Raw genomic sequence first — 20,587 nt, forward strand, 5'->3', positions numbered from 1 at the left:
GTAAACTGAATTACTAAGAGAGTCAGTGATTTAAACAGTCACATGGCAAGTAAGTGGAAGAAACAGAACCCAGATTTCATGACGTATTAATTGTTAATGTTGCAGTGTGACGTCTCTTCTGTAGTTGATTACAGAAGTTAATGAGCTTTTTTGGTGGTGGTTGCTGTTTGTGTCTCAAACTCCCACTCTACTTAGATTATCTCACAATAGGCTATTGTCACAAAAAAGCGGACCAGGTGAGGCAGTGTGAACCCCTCAGTGTAGCTAGAACTCACTGTCAGCACAGCAGTTCAGAGCACCTGCCTTTCCCAAGGTCCTAGTGCTGAGAACCGCTAAGGATGTGTCTTAGTATAGGGCTTTTATTTTTTTGACAGTAACAATGCATTTGTGTTTCTTCTGCACTCAAAATGGAATGTGTGACGGTGATTTCAATTACTGAGAGGAAATGACCTCCAAATGACTCTTTAGAATTTCTTAGATCTGTACATAGACTTAAAAGGGATTTTCTAGAGTTGTTCTTTACCATGGCATAGTTTGAAGAATTTGTTTAATTTTTTTTTATTGTTTTTCTATTCAGAACCAAGTTTTGCTTTTCAAATTTTTGAGGAGTCTTCTTGACCCAAGGTATGTTAATAAATTTGTTTTTATTCTAGATAGATGAAAATTAAAGAAAATAAATTGAGGTTAAGAATACTGGCCCATTGTGGAACGCATGGTGACTCAATCGGTTAAGTGTCCAACTCTTGATTTTGGCTCAGGTCATGAACTCTCTCTGCCTCTCCCTATTCCCCATCTCCCCTAAAAAAAAGAAGAAAGGAAACTGGCTCATTTTTATCTGAATAGTATAATCGACTTTTGATATTTAATGTTAGTTTGACAGTTTCATAAACTATTCCAAAACATCTGATGAAAATAGATTATATCTTGAGGGAGTACTTTTCATTTGAACATGGGCATACATGGTGAGTTGTTATCATTGTAAAAAAAAATAATGAAGTGATGCCGTGAAGACATGGTTCAGGAAGAATCTGATGACCATCTGGCTTCCCCTTTCTATCCTAACATCACTATTTCCTGTTCTTTATTCCATACTGTGGATTGATAGTTTTACTTTCAAAATAAACCCCTAGTTCCCAGTTCACCTCTAAATTTATTACCTCTTAAATCCTCATTTGAAGTGTTAATTTTAAATAACTCCTTGTGGTGGTGTGAGAAGGAAAGTTTAATATTTTTTTTTTAAGTGCTACTGTGGTACTCATCACATGAAAATTAACCCAGGGAGATAAGATTAGTAATGGATTTGTAAGTAGAGCAGCTCTGTGTGAGAGATGTTAACATTTTGCTGTGACTAAGTGGACTAATTGGGAGTTGAGTGGAATAATATTTAACATCCTCTAAGACAGTCACTCTGTCCTAACTGGAAGTATGTGTCAGAATCACCTTAGAAACTTGTAAAAATACAGACATCTGGGCCCAAACCCACAGAACCATTGTAGGTGGGGATATTTTTGATGTGTACTGAGTTAAGCATCGGTGGTGTAAGGGTAATGTTCCAGTATGACATAGCTTTCCCATCAGACGTACAAACTTTTATGGTGCTTTATGGTGTACACTAGCTGCTGAAAACAGTCATTTAGTTACTTAATGATCATCTCAGTTTGGGTTATTCCAGGATTCTGTGCTATTTTTACATACCACAATGCCAGTAGTCTTGTTGATTGTAATAATTTTTTGAAATCTCAGTCATTTAAATCTAGAGCAGGCCAGGCTGCATTTAAATTCAGTCATCCAGATGTGGATGTTTAGAAACATGCACATGCAGATGTTTAGAAAGGCAATCTGACTACATACCCCAGCACCACTGTTCAGAACATCTTCACATCATCTGTGTTTTAATTTCCTGTTCTTAGAATATCACTGAGGCTAGATAACTTTTTTTTTTTTTTTTTTTTTTAAATTTCTATGGATCATTTGTCTCTCCCGCAGAGCCAGTTTGGGCCAAGGTCATTTGTAGTTAACTGATAGGAACGTCTTAGATCAGTTGGGTGTTGGTGGGGAAAGGGTGGAGAGAGCTGGGGACAGAGATGTAAAAGAAGATGGGAGGTGCTGAGTAGACTGAGGAAGGAGGCACCCAGCCTCAGCCCCAGCCCTTTCTTTGTGACCTGTACACCCCTTTCTCTTTGTGGCACAGTTCCTCCTGTTCCTCCCTTGTGGCACATCCATTCTCCTAATGATGTGAAAATGTTGAGGTTAGAAGCCAATAGTCAAGAAAGAATTCTTGAGATGTCTTTGGTGCAAAAAGGTGTTTTTATAGCATGGGACAGGACCCCTGAGCAGAAAGGGCTGCCCTGGGATTGTGAGAGCATCTGATTATATATTCTGGTGTTGAGGAAGGTAAAGACAAGGGAAGTTTCCAAAAGGGTTTCCATATGCTAATGAAGACTCACAGGATGCTGGAGGCCTAGCTATTGTCAAGCTAAGATTGTCTTTCCCTTTTGGGAGTTCCTGGAGGAATGTTTTATCCTGCCTTGCCTCAAGTATCTGCCAGTGGGCTGCAGGTTATAAGGAAATTCAGTTTTATCCACACTTACTTTTTTCCTTTGTTCCTCACATCACTAGGACCTAGAGCCTCTTCCCTTAGGGTAATTTATTTGATCAAGTCCTTTTTCCCCAACCGTCCTATCTGGTGGGACTCAAGCTAGAAGGACAGAGGAAATTCAGCTTTGTGCTTGGCTCTTTCTCACATGTAATAAAATACAGAAGATGATACTGGCCAAATCTTATTTTTTATAAATAAAAAGATACCAGTATTAGGTAATATAAATGCAGTCATCGCTCTGAATGACTGATTTCCCAACACATTTTAGCCTTTTTAAATAAGAATTCTTTTTGACTAATCTGATAAAAAAGGGATTAGAGTCTTGTCAGGTTCTGGGAAACAAGGGAATATGGAAAAGACACACTTAGAGGAAAAAGAACAGCAAGAATAGGTAGACTGGGCCTGCCTGGCAGTTTTCACTGGCAGACAGGGGAGACTATTTTTGCCTTTGATTCTTCCCATTCTGTTCTTAAGCATTTGATTTTTTTTTTTTTTTTAAACAACCAGGTTCTCCCCCAACCACTCATGAAGTTCTTTTAGCAGTGTTCTGGCAAGTAAGGAAAATGAAAGAAAACCGTCGTTTTCAGATGGAGACTGTATATGTGTGTCATGTCAGAATATTACTTTTTTTTTTTTACTTTTGCCCACAAAATCTGAGTTAATAGGATCTATCTATCTATCTATCTATCTATATATATATATATATATACACACACACATATATATATGTATATATATGTATGTAGTTTATGCATATTTGATTTAACATTTACCAGTATTCATTGAGTTGTTTTTGAGGGAGGTAGCCTTTTGTTTTGTCAATAGCATTTTTAAAGGGACAAATCATCTAGTTGAATTTTTAAGTATATTTCTCTATTGTCTTTGTTCGATTTCTTTGTTATCTTTGCTATGTAAATAATGTCCTCAGTAGAATTAATTGACCTACAAAGATATTGGTGGCATCTGTACATAGAAAGATTAGATAGTTTTTGGCGGGGGAGTTAATCCTACAGAAGCAAATTACTTGCCTGAATTGAGGCCAACAGCTTGGGAGAGAACGGATTTGCATTCTCTTCCAATTCCCTTCTTTGGGACATCTGCTACATAAGACCCATCCTTCCCCCACTCCCTGTGTGCACTCCTGCCAGGCCAAGAATTCTCATGGGAGTTCTCCTGATATATTTACATCCAGATGTAGGCCTTTTGTGGAGTGGAGATGCTTGAAGAATAATAGAAAAGGACACTGATGGCTTTTGTGGGGCAATGAGCTGCATAAGGAATAAAGAAAATGTGCAAGTATATTTATATTCACAGTATTTTCCCCAGTACACTTCTCTTGGTAATGTCGATTTAGCCTTTGTTAACCATGTCCTGGAGGCCTCTGAAATATGTGGTCTGATTTTCTTGTAGGAAAAAAAAGAACACATAAAAGTCACATTGTATTTCTAATCTTTAATCAAAATAAAGTAAAACTTGAGTGTTGCTAAGAAAATGAGTAGCTTTGCCAAGGAGCAAAACATAGATTATGGAAATGGTTATACATTGGATTTAAGTTGAATTTGTCAGTGTTTCTGTGGATAATTTTGAAAGGACATTTTAAGATATTGACACTCTTTGTTAAAATAGCATATTTCACAATTAAATAAAAAATTAGATCATTATGGGGGCACCTGGGTGCTTAATAGGTTAAGCATCTCTTTTTTAATTTAAAAAAATGTTTAATTTCAGTTCAATTTGCCAACATATAGTATAATACCCAGTGCTCATCCCATCAAGTGCCCTCCTTGTGCCCATCACTCCAGTCACCCCATCCCCCCACACTCCTCCCCTTGGTTGCAAAAGCATCTGACTCTTGATTTTAGATCAGGTCAGGATCTCAGGATTGTGAGATTGAGCCCCTGTGTTGGGCTCCACGCTCAGTAGAGAGTCTGCTGAGATTCTCTTCCTCCCTCAGCTCCCCCTACCCCATATGCACACATGCTACCACCTTTCAAGTGAATACGTCTTTTAAAAATTTAGAATATTCCATTCATGAAGTTTGACATAGAAAAATTCATTTCTACTTCTGTTAGTGCCTATCAGCTTGTCCAGGCTTACCACCAGATAATCCTATTGTTAGGATAAATTTTCCTCTACCCTTCAAAGGTTCTTCTGGCTAGACGAAGAATAAAATTGATATGAGTCAGAATAACAGGAGAAAATCAAATTTAATTTCATGTATATGAAAACCCCATGTACGTGAGAGTTTCAAAGACAGAAAGGTAAAATAAGATATATATGCCATCCTGAGCTAAGGAATGGGATAGGGGCCTAGGATTTCAGAGAGGAGGAGGGCAATTTACAGGGCAAGAAGAGCAGATGTTCAGTATTTAGATTTTTGCCTGGCCATACAGATGGGCCACTCAGATGAAATTTATCTCTGATAATAACTCTTACTTTGGGAAAGACTCCCACTTTAGATTCTTTTAGGTAGTTAATTGGAGGGGAAAGATTTCTCTTGAGCTCACAGGGTCTTAATTGCCTTTAGCTCAAAATAGTCCATATGCCAAAGTGACATATTTTGATGAGACTTGTTCTAAACCCTTCAGTGTTTTTGGTTAGTACTTTGCCAGAAGCTCAGATTTAACCTTTTAAAACATATCATTTCCTAATCTCTAGACCCTTTAGATAGATAGATAGATAGATAGATAGATAGATAGATAGATAGATAGATGGTTGATAGCAAGAAAATAGCTTACACTTGTTTATTTCTTTATTGATTACATCTTTATAATGAAATTGCTGTCTTTTAAGTACTATACTTGAGGTTGAAATGGCATTATCTGCCCATTTATTTTCATTTAACAGTTTACTGAGTAACTATAGTATGCTAAGCACTCTGACAGGCATGGAAGATGAAATAGTGAATAGGATGGGGCCCTGCCTTGAGGGAATTTACATTCTAATGGAGGAAATAGAGAAGTAAGCAGGAAATTACGTTTAAGTGTCTTTAATAAAATTCTGAGAGTGATGATGTATTCTTCACTTTGCTTTACCTACTCCACTTTCTCAGCCATACCATACAGAATCAGTTATGACCCCAACTTTTTTTGGATAGCTCCTGTATATATATAGGAGTCCTCTCTTCTGTTCCCTACTCCTCTGGTTCAGGCACACAGTATCTCTCTCCTGATCCCTCTTGCAGGCTTCCTAACCAGCCTTCCTGGTTCTTCTCCTTCCATTTTTAAAACCGGCAAAGTTCTCCTTCTCAGAGTTCTTTCTGCTCTCTTATCCAAAGCAAAACACAACTCCTCATGGCCTTCCTTGATGTGATTCAAGGCCTGTCTATCCAGGTTCATTTTCTTCCTTTCTCCCATTTCTCTTTGCTTTATTCCTCAGCAGTATTGACCTGTTTGTGCAGAGGAGGCACTACATGTTATCATTGCTCTCTTTGCATGTGTGTTCCTCCTTCATAGTCTACTTTGTCTTTTTTTTAAATTATTTATTCGTGAGAAATTATAATATATATACAGAGAGACAGAGACACAGGCAGAGGGAGAAGCAGGCTACATGCAGGGAACCCGACATGGAACTCAATTGCGGGACTCCAGAATCATACCCTGGGCTAAAGGCGGTGCCAAACCGCTGAGCCACCCAGGCTGCCCTCCACTTTGTTTTCTTGAGAGCAACTTAAAGTATGTAGTGTGTGTGTGTGCGTGCGTGTGTGTGTGTGTGTGTGTGTGTGTGTGATTAAGACCTCTAAAGTTATACCTATGCTTTGATCTAGTGATTCACTTTTGGAAAATGTTTAAGGAAATGCAATGAACGAAAAAAGTAGTTAATATTAAAATACTCATATTAGCATTTACATAGTGAAAAAGCTGTTTTAAAATAAGGCTGGGGGAATAAAGGCCATATATGAAAGACCCACAGCTAATAGCATCCTCAGTGGGGAAAAATTGAGTTTTTCCCCTAAGGTCAGGAGATGACAGGGATATCCATTCTCACCACTGTTTTTCAACAGAGTACGGTAAGTCCTAGCCTCAACAGTCAGACAACAAAAAGAAATGAAAGGCGTATACAGCAGCAAGGAAGAAGTCAAACTTTTACTCTTCTCAGATGTGATACTGTATGTAGAAAACCTAAAAGACTTCACCAAAAAATTGCTAGAACTGATGCATGAATTCAGCATTTCTTATACCAATAATGAAGCAGCAGAAAGAGAATCAAGGAATTGATCCCATTTATAGTTGCACCAAAAAGCATAAGATACCTAGGAATAAACCTAACCAAAGAGGTAAAAGATCTGTATCCTGAAAACTATAGAACACTTATAAGAGGAATTGAAGAAGACAAAAAAAAAAAAAAAAAGGAAAAACATTCCATGCTCCTGTTTTAGAAGAACAAGTCTTGTTAAAATGTCTATACTACCCAAAGCAGTCTACACGTTTAAAGCAGTCCTATCAAAATAACACTAGCATTTTTTCACAGAGCTCGAATAAATAATTCTAAAATTTTCATGGAAGCAGAAAAGACCCCAAACAGTCAAAGTAATGTTGAAAAAGAAAACCAAATCTGGAGACATCACAATTCTAGACTTCAAGCTATATTACAAAGATGTAATCATCAAGACAGTATGGTAGTGGCACAAAAGAAAAAAGAAAAAACCCAGAAACATATATCAATGGAACAGAATAGAGAACCCAGAAATGGACCCACAAACAGGATGGTCAACCAGTCTTCAACAAATGAATAAAAGAAAAAAAAGAAAAACATTCTCTTCAACAAATGGTGTTGGGAAAACTGGACAGCAACTCACAGAAGAATGAAACTAGAGCACTTTCTTACACCATACACAAAAATAAATTCAAGATGTATGAAAGACCTAAATGTGAGACAGAAAACCATCAAAATTCTAGAGGAGAACACAAGCAGCAACCTCTGACCTTGGCCATAGCAACTTCTTACGAGACGTGTCCCTGGAGGCAAGGGAAACAAAAGCAAAGAACTACTAATTAACTATCATTTTTCTTACTTTTGAAGAACTTCTAACATTCCTTGAAAGGCAGGTGTACTGATTCTCACAATTTTTGTTTGTCTCAGAAAGTATTTCTCCTTCACTTTTGAGAGATAATTTGCTGGATACAGAAGTCTAGGTTGGTGGTTTTTTTCTTCCAACACTTTAAATACTTCCCTTTCCTCTCTTCTTGCTTGCATGGTTTATGGAGAGAAGTCTGGTGTGATTCTTATCAGTCTTCCTTTATAAGTAAGCTGTTTTCCTTCCCTCTGACTTCTTTTAAGATTTTCTCTTTGTCTTTGATTTTCTGCAGTTGGAGTATGATATGCCTAGGTGGAGATTTTTGCTGTTTATCCTGTTTGGTGTTCTCTGAGCTTCCTGGATCTGTAGTTTGATATTTGTCATTACTTTAGGGGAAATTCTCAGTCATTATTGCTGCAAATATTTCTTCTGTCCCATTTTCTCTTCTCCTTTTGGTGTTATATTTGTCCCACAGTTTTTGGATATTCTATTCTGGGCTCCCCCCATCCCCAGGGTGGTTTTTTTTTTTCCTTTGTATTTTGCCACATGGCATATTCCAATGAGAGATGAAATGATTACTCAGAATCCAGTATCTTGGAACAGATACTTCAGATTCTGAAGGGGCTTCACCATCAGGCACTACCAAGAAGTACAGGTGCCAAGGTGAAACCCTGAATCTGGGTTGGCTATTGGTTTTATTATCGTAGAACATGAAGTAAGTGGGGAAAAAGGGAGGAAAAACAACTCAAGAAAACCAATCATGAGAGGGGGCAGTAGGGAACTTCATAGGTGACTATCTACACAGGTTTCATAGAAACATTAACTAGGGGGCTGTGGAGGATGGGGGAACTGACCTCAGTAGGCCTGGCTAACTACATCATTGCTGTTTTCAACATGTATTGTTTTCATTACTGACCGATGGTGGGAATAATTGGCTTTGGCCATATGCATAAAGCTATTGCCATTTACCCATGTCCTGGTTCTTATGGTTTCTTTTATCTGCTGAGGTCTTGCTCTTTTTTATTATTATTATTTATTTATTTATTATTATTTTAAAGATTTATTTATTCATGAGAGAGAGAGAGAGAGAGAGAGGGGCAGGCAGAGACACAGGCAGAGGGAGAAGCAGGCTCCATGAGGGAGCCCGATGTGGGACTCGATCCTGGGTCTCCAGGATCATGCCCTGGGCCGAAGGCAGGTGCTAAACCGCTGAGCCACCCAGGCTGCCCCTTTATTCTTTTTATTTATTTATTCATGAGAGACACAGAGAGGGGTCTTGCTTTCCCACAATATTTCAGTTTGGAAATTTCTATTGATGTGTTACTGGCATACCTTGAAGCTCACTGATTCTTTCTCTGCTGTGTCCAGACTGTTGATGAAGCCATCTAAGGCATTCTTTATTTTATTCAGTGTTTTTCATTTCTAGCATTTTCTTTTGATTCTTTCTTAGAGTTTCCATTTCTCTGCTTACTTTACCCATCTGTTCTTACATGTTGTTGCTTTTTCCTTTACAGCCCTCGGCATATTAATCATAGTTGTTTTAAATCCTGTCTCTGCCATATTTGAGTTTGGCTCTGATGCTTGCTGAGTCTCTTCAGACTGTATCCTTTTTTGTTTTTTTTAGGATATCTTGTATCTTTTTATTGAAAGTTCAAAATGAAGTACTGTAAACTGAGGCAAATAGGTCCTTGGTGTGACTTTTTATTTGGCTAGGAGTGAGGCTAAACTTATTGTGTGCTATAGCTATAGTTTGAGGGTGAAAGTTCCTTGAACGTCCTTGTTTTTGTCTCCCTGGTTGTCTTTGGATTTCCCCAGCGGCTTTTCCTAAAGTCTGAGCTGTGTAGTTCTTCAGTTATATTTCTATATTATCATACAGGCATGCTTTGTTGATGGGGTGGTGAGGTATGGTAAAGGGGAGACATTCTATAGTCCTGTGATTAGTGTTCACTCTTTTGGTGAGTTGTATGTCTGGGTAGTGACCCTCCCAAGTACCTCTCAGTAGCCCCTTTGCCCTTTAAGTGAGACAGGAAGGCTAGAAAGGGCTCGACTTGGGTTATTTCTCTTCCCTCAGCTTGTTTAAGCTCTGGTAAAATAGTTTTCCTGGAAAGCAGTTGTATTAGTTTGCTAGGGCTGCCTTAACAAAGCACCACAACTGTGTGGCTTAAATAACAGAAATTTATTGTCTCAGTTTTAGGGATGAGAACTCTAAGATCAAGTGTTGACAGGATTGTGGCTGTGAGAAAGAGACTGTTCCATGTTTCTCCTCTAGCTTCTGAAGATTTGCTGGCAGTCTTTGTCATTTCTCAGCTTGCAGAAGCATCACCCTGATTTCAGGCTTCATTTTCTTTATTTTTTTTAAAGATTTTATTTATTTATTCATGAGAGAGAGAGAAAGAGAGAGAGAGAGAGAGAGGCAGAGACACAGGCAGAGGGAGAAGCAGGCTCCATGCAGGGAGCTCGATGCAGGACTCGATTCCAGCACCCCAGGATCACGCTCTGGGCCAAAGGTAGGTGCTAAACTGCTAAGCCACCCAGGGATCCCCCAGGCTTCATTTTCACATGCATTCTCCCCGTATGTAGGATTGTGTCTCAATTTCCCCTCTTTTAAGGATGCAGGTTATGTTGGATTATGAGTCCACCCTACTCCAGTATAACCTCATCCTAACTTAATTAATTACATCAACAAACTTGGTGTTTCCAAAGCAAGTCACATTGTGAGATCCTGGGAGTTAGGACTTCAGCATATGAATTTACAGGAGACATAAGTCCGTAACAGCAGGTCTTGTTAAGAAGAACAAAATGCTCTGGATGTATTTTTAAATGGCCACTTTTCTTCTCTTTGCTACTGGAAGCATGGCTGGATTTTTCTCCAATCTTCACTATGAGAACTTGGTGGCTCCTTGAGATAAAATTCTTGAAAGTGGGGGAACCCGCACCCCAAGACTTGGCGACCTAGAATATTTAACTCTTAAGTTTGTCCACACCGAATCTCTGGCATTTTGTAATTTACAGTTTAAGTTTTCCTATTCCAGTACTGGCTCCAGAAGCAGTGGTTTCTGCTCCTGGCTTCCACTCCAGTATGCTGTGATTATTTATATCTACCTGTCTGTTGCTCTCCCATTTAGGGATAACATTTTGCCCCATGACCTCAGCTCTCAGGTAGAGCAAAGAGGAGCTGTTGATTTTTGGTTTGTTTGGCATTTTTCCTGTGAGGATGTAAGTGTTAACTTTCAAGCTCTTTACATGCCAGACCAGAAACTAAACATCTTCGTTCTCTGTATGTTCAGAATTATATGTGGATATCATTTTAAATTTATAGTAGTCTGACCCAGCATCAGTTCAAAACTGTTTCTGAGAACAGTTTAAAGAATATTTCTGTGGTGGGGTCACAAAACTGCACCTTTTTTTCTCCAGTTCCATCCATCACTTTGGGGAGGGAATGGTATCACATGTCTCATCCAGACCTGAAAATGCCTCAATTTAGGTATTATGCTGAGGTGGCAGGACGTGTAACTATCCAGCCTTACTTTTTTTTTAAAGATTTTATTTATTGATTCATGAGAGATACAGAGAGAGGCAGAGACACAGGCAGAGGGAGAAGCAGGCTTCATGCAGGGAGCCCGATGCGGCACTCGATCCCAGGACCCTGGGATCACACCCTGGGCCGAAGGCAGATGCTCAACCCCTGAGCCACCCTGGCATCCCCCTATCCAGCCTTTCTTTGACTTAGGCCTATCAAGACAATTCTTGCTAGTAGGATTACTGGCAGATTTTAGTGTTAAGGAGAGCTTTGCCGTGGGAAAAAGATGCACACTGCAAATAACCTCAGAGTTCTTCTCATTACCATTATTAATAGTGGTATTTTTTAAAAATTGTTTTAGCTTACCCTGTAAGTTTTTGAGTTTTTAATTGAAGTCTGTACAGCATTGGAATGACCCAGATACTCTTTGTACTTGATAAGGTTATGGAGCTAAATTAATTTCCTATGAAAATCATTAGGCTCTTATTTCTGTTAGCTTATAAAAGCCATTTTTCTGCTTATGTAGGAGAACATTCAAAACAATTCGGTTTCTTTTTTTGTGACTATCAGAGATAATAACAATTCTATTAAGATTTGGGGAGGACATTTTGACACTTGAGACTGGGGAAATGGAGAGTGAACAAGCCCCCCTGGAGATGTGGCTTACGTCTGCTATTACATTGATTTGATGTAGCAGAATCTTTGCTGTGAGAATGGTGCACTTGTCCGCTTTGGTGTGAGAAGGGAGTGCGGCTGTTCTGTGGGAGGGATGCTGGAGTTCTGCAGGATGTCGAGGGCTATCCGGGAGATCTGTGCTACTACATACTTTCTTGTGACAGGACAGGTTTCCATCCAGTTTGTGGGACATTGCTATTGGTACAGTTCCATATACATTTTGGAGGTATTGTCCTTGCTACCTTTAATAATCACACTTAAAGTGCTTTTTGGGCAGATTGGAGTATTCACTGTTTTTGTTCAAATTACATGGGATTACATTGTGGCTTTTTTCTTTTTTATAGTCTATGATATTTTAATAGCAATGTATTGGGGCAGATGGTAGCTACACCTGGGGTGAACATAATATATAAACTTGTCAAATCATTATGTTGTGCACATGAAACTACTGTAACATTATGTGTCAATTATACTCAAGCAAAAAATAAAAATAAATCAATACCCAGAAATCCTGTCATCATTGAAATTAACATTGTGCACTTTCATTCTCTTTTTTTTTTGTCAACAGTTCTATGCACATCTACATATGCATTACATACACAATTCATACAGTTATTATACTATATGGGCAAATTAGATCCTTTTTTTTGTTATATTTGATTTTGCTTCTATCTTAGCTTTTATCTAAAATACCAACAAGTGCATGAAGACTTCTTTTTTTATCTGAATTTTATTATTTATGTATTTATTTATTTATTGTATTTTTTATTGGAGTTCGACTTCTGATCAAGTGGCAAGGATGAGCTATGATTTAACTTTGCCTTTTAACAAACCCTTATCCAAAGGTACCAACTGACCAACTTCAGTTCTCGATCAATGTATCTGATTAGAAATGCCATACTTGTACCATATGACATAATGTTCTATGTATGGGTTTGCCCATTCTGGCTTTTTTTTTTTTAATGGAGGAGGGGCAGAAAGAGGAGGAGAGGGAATCCCAAGCAGGCTCCATGCCCAGTGCAAAGCGCGATACGGGACTCAGTCTCACAACTCCGAGATCGTAACCTGAGCCAAAATCTAGAGTTGGATGCTTAACTGACAAGTCACCCAGGCTTCCCTACATTGTGGCATTTTTAACATGGAATGTATATAGAAAGCTAGAAGTTCTGCCCAATGACTTTGTAAAACAACTTGAGAATGAAAACTACATGGAGAATAATTGTCTTTTCTCTTGTGTGTTGTGAGTGATATATTTGAGTTCTCAGTCTTAAAGGTACCAAGTAGGGCATCTGGGTGGCTCAGTCAGTTAAGGGGCTGCCTTGGGCTCAGGTCGTCATCCCAGCATGCTGAAGTCAAGCTCAGCAAGGATCCTGCTTCTCTCTCTCTCTCCCCACCCCCAGCTTGTGCTCTCTCTTGCTCTCTCTCTCTCTAAAATAAATCTTTAAAAAATAAATAAAATTTTTTTTAAAAAAAAGGTACCAAGAAGTCATCAATATGCCACCACCTGGATTTATGGAGATGAGCAGGGAATTCAGGCAATCAGGATTTAGGCTAAGGCCCTAAATTGTCAAAATAAGTTACAAGGAGATTATGAAACTCTCTTTCTCAGAAATCTCAAGTAGTCTCTACTAGCCTATTTTTGTGCAATGTTTAGAGTGAAGAAGAGAGACTAGACCAGACTTTTATCATCCCCATGCAACATTTGTTTTCTTTATCAATATTTTTATGAAAATTTGAATTTTAGAGTCATTTAAATGATGTAACTTATTCAAAACTGATACATAGTTTATACTCCCCTAAAAATAGCTAAATGTACAAGATCATAATTTTAAATTATTTTCACAACCTGAGTAAGGGTGGATGTTTTCCCCAACCTGAATTTTTGTGCATGATTGGTATGTGCATGTATTTGACAAGGCCTATATATGCTTTCTTTTAAAGCTGACAAGAGAAAAGTTGTGTGTGCCTTGTAAAATTCTACCTTTTATATATATATTTAAATGTCCATATCTTAGAGTCAATGCTATTCTTTTTTTTTTTTAAGATTTTTTATTTATTCATGAAAGACACAGAAAGAGAGAGAGGCAGAGACACAGGCAGAGGGAGAAGCAGGCTCCATGCAGGGAGCCCGACATGGGACTTGATCCCGGGTCTCCAGGATCACATCCTGGGCCGAGGGCGGCGCCAAACCGTTGAGCCACCCAGGCTGCCGAGTCAGTGCTATTCCTAAAGTAGAAATTCCCAAAAGAGTAGATAAGGTTTAAGTCTAAAATACGTAATTTTGACACATTAAAGTTAGCAGTAGCAAAGCAGGTAGCTAATAGAAAAGTAACAAGTAGCTTTGAGAAATGGATATAACAAATTGTATTTATGTGTAAGACTGATAAGCAGCAGTCAGAAATGGATGTAAATTCATTGTTACTCTATTTATTAAAGTTTTTATTATTGTGATGTTGACTGATCATTTCCCCAGCAGCCATATTATTTCCCTCACAAATGAATGCATCAAAATCTATTCGTCTGAGAGATTTGCTTGCTTTAATGCATGTTCACATCTTCAGTACTTTCAAAGAGTTTTGTCAATAAATGTTCTAGAAAGAATCAAACACTGAGATTCAGTGGCAGATGCTTATATCTAGTCTTAATTTGCTCCATAGTCTTGCATTTATGAGACATATTAACAGAAGTCTGATGAAGGTAAAGTATTAACACTACCTACCAATGTGATATAAACATCTGAAAAGAACACTGACTCATCTTAACATCAAGGGCCATTGATTAGCATTCCCTTTTTTCTTTTACTGAGTATTCTATTGAGACAAAACCTTGATCCTACATAAAGAACCATCATTTCCCTTTGTTGTCATGTACATTTTCTATTTTGTCCATGCAGAACTTTCTGACAGGATTCATTTGTAGCTCAATCTAACTGTGGAGTCATTGTCCTTGTAATTTTCACCCCTCTATCCTGTATTTGGTTCCCTTTTTCTGAAAGCAATCCAGTACATTGTGGCCAGTCAATTCAGTTCAATGCAGTGTATATTTACTGAGTACTTATTTATTATGTGCCAAGACTGTGTGAATGCTGGAAGACATTGAATGCCACACAGTCTTTGCTCAGAATTTATAGTGTAGTTGGGACATGAACACTTAAAAAGGTAATTTTCAAGTTCTGCTTTCCCAGAAGATAATTTTTGGGAAGAACTAAGGTGATAGTCTACATAGGGAATAACCAGTTACTTAGCAGATACTGTGTTAAAGCAGTTACGAAATGCAAAAGAAAGAAAAAAGAAAGGAAACTTGATCTTAGAGATTTACAGCCAATTTGAGGACACACTGAATTAGCCCATCAGCAAGTATTGACAGCCTCAAGCAGCAGAACTGAATTAATGTGTTCATCACTCAACCTCTGGTCAGAATGGAGTGTCACAAGACTCTTCTTAATTTAGGAAAGATTTCCTATCTCTAAATATAATTCCTCTTTCTGTAACTGAAGTTTCTTATGAGTAAAAATAGGAGTACTATTTACCATCATTTGTAGAGTATTTTTAACCTCAGATTGATCTCAGTGGAGTCCAGAGATTCCCGCCTGGGACTGTTGGTGTGTTGCACATGTGTTACAGTTGTGCCTGGAGACTCATCCCCTCAGCTCTTGGGGCAGCCATATCTCCCTGTGACCAGTCTTACTTTACTCTGATGAGCCATACCAATACCATCCTTCTCTGTGTGCCATGATGTGAGAAAAGCTGGGAGGTGTTGCTTTAAACCATCTGCCTTCACATTTCTTCGACAGGCTAGTTTCCTAAGCATTTTTGTATCTTATTAACCCTATTCTGATTCTTTTTATATAAGGAGCTTTAGTTGAGGAGTCATAAAGAGAAGATAGGGCTCTCAGAAGGAACGGACTTCTTTTGAAGCTACAGAGATGATTCTTAATTCTGTAATGAGCAGTAGTTGATTTTCTAAATAGTTACTTTTGGCCACTGGTAGTTGATTGTCCACCATGATAAAACTGATCCTCTTATTTTTCTAGCTTTTTTTTTTTTAAATTCAGCTCTATGCCCAATGTGGGACTTGAACTCACAACCCCAAGATCAAGAGTCACATGCTCTACCAACTGAGCCAGCCAGGCACCCCAGTATCTCTGCCTCATGTGGACATTGTGAATAATGGGCTTTCTGAATAGCTGATATAGTAGACAAATGAACACATAAATATTGTGTATCCTACTACTCGTCCATTTTTTAGATTTATTTTAACAACACCTAAATAATTAGCCCTTACAACATGCAGGGCACTGTTGCAGGCTTTAGGAATTCATTAGTAGGAAGATACCTGGTACCTAGCCTCTGAGAGTTTATAGTCTTTAGATAAAAAAGATAAATAAAGATAATAAAGCTATATTAATTAAAATTTACCTCTGATGAAGGTAAAATATTAACACCATGATGTGATTGGTGCTGTAAGGGAAGTATATAGTAGGGGACATTTGTAAAGACTGGAAGGTGGTTTAATATAATAATGGATCATTGTTTAATTTTGTGTCTTCTAGAGCAGCAGTACAACTTTGGTATTTATTTGGAGGAGCTTTCACAGAATATCATTTCCTTTATTATTCAATGTAAACTGAGTACTGTTGTGATTTAGATTGTCTCTGTTATAAAACGTGGTTTACCCTAACAAGTAACACTGAGTCTTTTAATTTACCACTTACCTCACCAGAAGGTAATCTTGGTTTCAAGGCTTATATACTTACTTGTAACCATAATTATAGATATGGTTAAATAATGCTTCTTTCTTGCCGTTTTTGTTTTCAGGGAAGGTATTCATGTAAATCAAGAATTGCTGCAGATGTCTCCCTGTGTTACGGAGCAGTTCATTGAGCTGCTATGTCAGTTCAGCCCAAACCAGGTTATAGAGACACTGCAGGTCCTTGAGTGCTACCGCCTGGAAGAAACCATCCAGGTAAGGGGCACCTGGGTGGCTCAGTGGTTGAGCGTCTGCCTTTGGCTCAGGTCGTGATCCTGGGTTCCTGGGAATGAGTCCCGCATCAGGCTCTTCATAGGGAGCCTTCTTTTCTCTCTGCCTCTCTCTCTCTGTGTCTCTCATGAATAAATAAATAAAATCTTTAAAAAAAGGAAGCCATCCAGGTAAGACCAAAATGTGGAGCAGACAACAATAAACCGTCCTAATCATTTAGCAGTTTAAACGTGCACAAGGACACACATATATTACAGTACATGGCCCCCAGGATTGAACCCATATTGTCTGACTCCATAGCGCATGGTCTCCATTGCTCTGATAAACTGCTTCCGGTGTCCATCATTGTTATTAATCAGGTTTCACAGACATGCTAACCAACACAATTAGCCTAGAGGAAGGAATATAATAAAAATATTAAAAGGAAAAACCAAGGTCTTATTTGCAGACACTGATGGTTAAATAGTCCTGTTGTGCATAAGACTTAGACTCTGTGGCAGTGGATAGCCTTTGCCCAATCATGGCCTTGAACCCCTTCCCTTGTTTTCTCCTGTTTCCAAATGAGAAAGACGGTGCACATGTGTGGATGCGTGTGTGTACATATACACACATACATATTCTAATCTTTTTTTACATATTCTAATCTTAAGAGGCTTGAATTAAAATTTTTTAAACTACCATTCTGTCTCCTTTCTATTACTGTCAATACACATGAGACAGGAACCTGTATTCTCTGAACCAGCTCCTGAACTATTCACACACTTTAAAAATTTTATTTATTTATTTGAGAGAAAGAGAAAGAGATCACAAGCAGGACAAAAGAGTAGAAGAAGCAGACCCTCCGCTGAGCAGGGAGCCCCACGTGGGGCTCCATCCCAGGACCCTGGGATCATGACCAGAGGCCGAAGGCAGATGCTTGACTAACTCAGCCACCCAAGTGCTCTAAAAATTTTAAATTGTGAAATATTTAAAATAGAAATGTGCAGATAGGGAGACAGAACATGGAAGACTCCTAACTCTGGGAAACGAACTAGGGGTGGTGGAAGGGGAGGAGGGCGGGGGGTGGGGGTGACTGGGTGGTGGGCACTGAGGTGGGCACTTGACAGGATGAGCACTGGGTGTTATTCTGTATGTTGGCAAATTGAACACAAATAAAAAATAAATTTATTATTTAAAAAAATAAAATAGAAATGTGCAAAATATCAAATATATATATGTACTCACCAATCCAATTTTATAGATGTTCACATTTTGCCATACTGGCTTCAGATCTTTGTTGTTTGTTATAGAAATCACCCTTTATTTGTCAGTTCCCTTCTCTCCCTGAGGTCACCACCAACCTGAAGATGGAAAATGGATCATTCCCATCCATGTTTTTTATTTTTCTTATATATATAAGATGTACATAGCTATGAAATGGATGGTATAGTCTTGTATGTTTTTAGAATTTGTATTAAGAGTATCATATAGTACATATCCTATTGAAAAATATTTTCATTACATGTTTTAATTTATCAAATTTACATATGTAGATCTAATTCATTCATTTTAATAGTCAAGTAATAACAATTGAATGAATATGCCAGTTTCTTTCCCTATTGATAGATGTTGGTTTTATTTCTATTCCTTTACCATTACAAACAATGCTACATTATACTTCTTTGTACCAATCTCCTGTGCCCATGTGAGGTTTCTCTAAGTAATTATCTGGAAGTGGAATTCTTAGAGTAGCTTATTCTACTGTTACTGCCAAGTTGATCTGTTTGTTTCTATTCTCATTATCAGTGTTTGGTATTTGCAGTTTTCCCACATTTTTGCTGATTTCTAGCATTTTTAGACTTTTTTTTAAGATTTTTTTTTAATTTTTTTTTTTATTTATGATAGTCACACACACACACAGAGAGAGAGAGAGAGAGAGAGAGAGAGAGAGAGGCAGAGACAGAAGCAGGCTCCATGCACCGGGAGCCCGACGTGGGATTCGATCCCGGGTCTCCAGGATCGCGCCCTGGGCCAAAGGCAGACGCCAAACCGATGCGCCACCCAGGGATCCCCTTTTTTTTTAAGATTTATTTATTTATTCATGATAGACATAGAGAGAGGCAGAGACACAGGAGGAGGGAGAAGCAGGCTCCATGCCGGGAGCCCGATGCAGGACTCGATCCCGGGACTCCAGGATCGCACCCTGGGTCAAAGGCAGGCGCTAAACCGCTGAGCCACCCAGGGATCCCCCATTTTTAGACTTCTTAATTTTTGACAGTGTGATGGATATCATTGATTATTCGTGACATTGAACATCTTTCCATATGTTCAGTGACTCTCTTGATTTTCTTTTCTCTGAATTATCTGTTCATATCATTTGCCCATTTTTCTACTGAAGTTTTGCCCTTAACAATTTGTAGAAATTCTCATTTCTGCATTTCTAATCCTTTGCTGATTTTATGTGTTGGAGATGCCTTCTTCCAGTCTGTTGTGACACATCTTTTAAATTGATTTTTAGTGACTTCTATTTTTAAGTTATCAGTCTTTTCCTTTAAGGTTTAAATTTGTGTGTGTGAGTTTATTTCGTTTTCTACTTTGATGGTATAAAAGATATCCTCTTATGTAAGTTTTATAGTTTAGCTTCTTACATTTAGGCTTTTAATCCATCTGGAATTTATTTTTGTAAACAGATCAGGGGAGGGTTTATACATTTTTTTCCCTGTGTATAACCAGTGGTCCATGTGGTATTTTGGTATCCTTACACTGATTCATAATGCCATACTGCTGTATACCAAACTCCCAGATAGACATGGCTCTATTTGTGGGATCTGTTCTGTTCATTTGGTCATATCTTTCCTTATACCAATACCACATATTTTAATTAATATAGCTTTATAATAAGGTATATTATTTGAAAAAAAAAAGGCTTCCCTCATTCTTTTTCTTTAAATTCTGTGTCTGTTCTCAGGCTCTTACTATTCCATATCAAATCAGTTTCCTTTAAAAAAAAAAAACTACTTATGAGATTTTGTTGAAATATGTACATCGAATTTATTATATATGAATTCATAAAAGATTGACATTTTGCAATGTAGAGTCTTCACATTCAGGAACCTGGTTGTCTTTTTAAAAGCCTTTTATGCTCTCTAGTTGAGGTTTCGATAACTTTTATATGTTATATGAGATTCTTGTATATGTTTTCTTACATTTGTTCCTAGATACTTAGATTTTTTACCAATGTGAAAGTTTTTGAAATGACGTCTTTTTTTATTGCTGCTGCATGTTATTAATTTTTGTACATTGTTTTGTATCAAAAAGAATCTGAATTCTTCCTTCATTCATATAGTTTCTAGTTTTTTTATGACAATACTAACTTTCCAAGACAAGTAGTTTTTCTTTTTTTTCTTTTCAATCTTACACTGTTTTCTCTCTTATCAGATTCTAGGAGCTATATATTACTGTATAGAAGCAGTGACAGTATGCATCCTTCTTGCCTTGTTTCTGATTTAATTTTTTTTTTTATGATAGTCACAGAGAGAGAGAGAGAGAGAGGCAGAGACATAGGCAGAGGGAGAAGCAGGCTCCATGCACCGGGAGCCCGATGTGGGATTCGATCCTGGGTCTCCAGGATCGCGCCCTGGGCCAAAGGCAGGCGCCAAACCGCTGCGCCACCCAGGGATCCCCCTTGTTTCTGATTTAAAAGGCAATGTGTCTATCATCTTACATTAAATATAGTGTTTATTTTAGGATTTTTATAGTTTTTATTAAGAAAGTTTCATTTTCAATTTGTGAAGAGTCTTTTGTTTTTGTTAAGAAT

General features: G+C 38.0%; 1 protein-coding gene across 4 annotated transcripts in view; it reads left to right on the top strand.

Moving 5' to 3' along the window:
- VPS8 (VPS8 subunit of CORVET complex) overlaps positions 1-20,587 on the top strand; it is a 250,636-nt gene that overhangs the window by 150,028 nt on the left and 80,021 nt on the right. For all 4 annotated transcript variants that reach the window (XM_055307985.1, XM_055307986.1, XM_055307984.1 and 1 more), the window contains 2 exons: positions 578-624; positions 16,629-16,776. In XM_055307985.1, the coding sequence (XP_055163960.1) occupies positions 578-624; positions 16,629-16,776 (195 nt within the window). The remainder of the gene's footprint in view (positions 1-577; positions 625-16,628; positions 16,777-20,587) is intronic.

This window comes from Nyctereutes procyonoides, unplaced genomic scaffold (assembly GCF_905146905.1).
Source record: "Nyctereutes procyonoides isolate TBG_1078 unplaced genomic scaffold, NYPRO_anot_genome, whole genome shotgun sequence".
In the NCBI taxonomy this organism is placed as follows: Eukaryota; Metazoa; Chordata; class Mammalia; order Carnivora; family Canidae; genus Nyctereutes; species Nyctereutes procyonoides.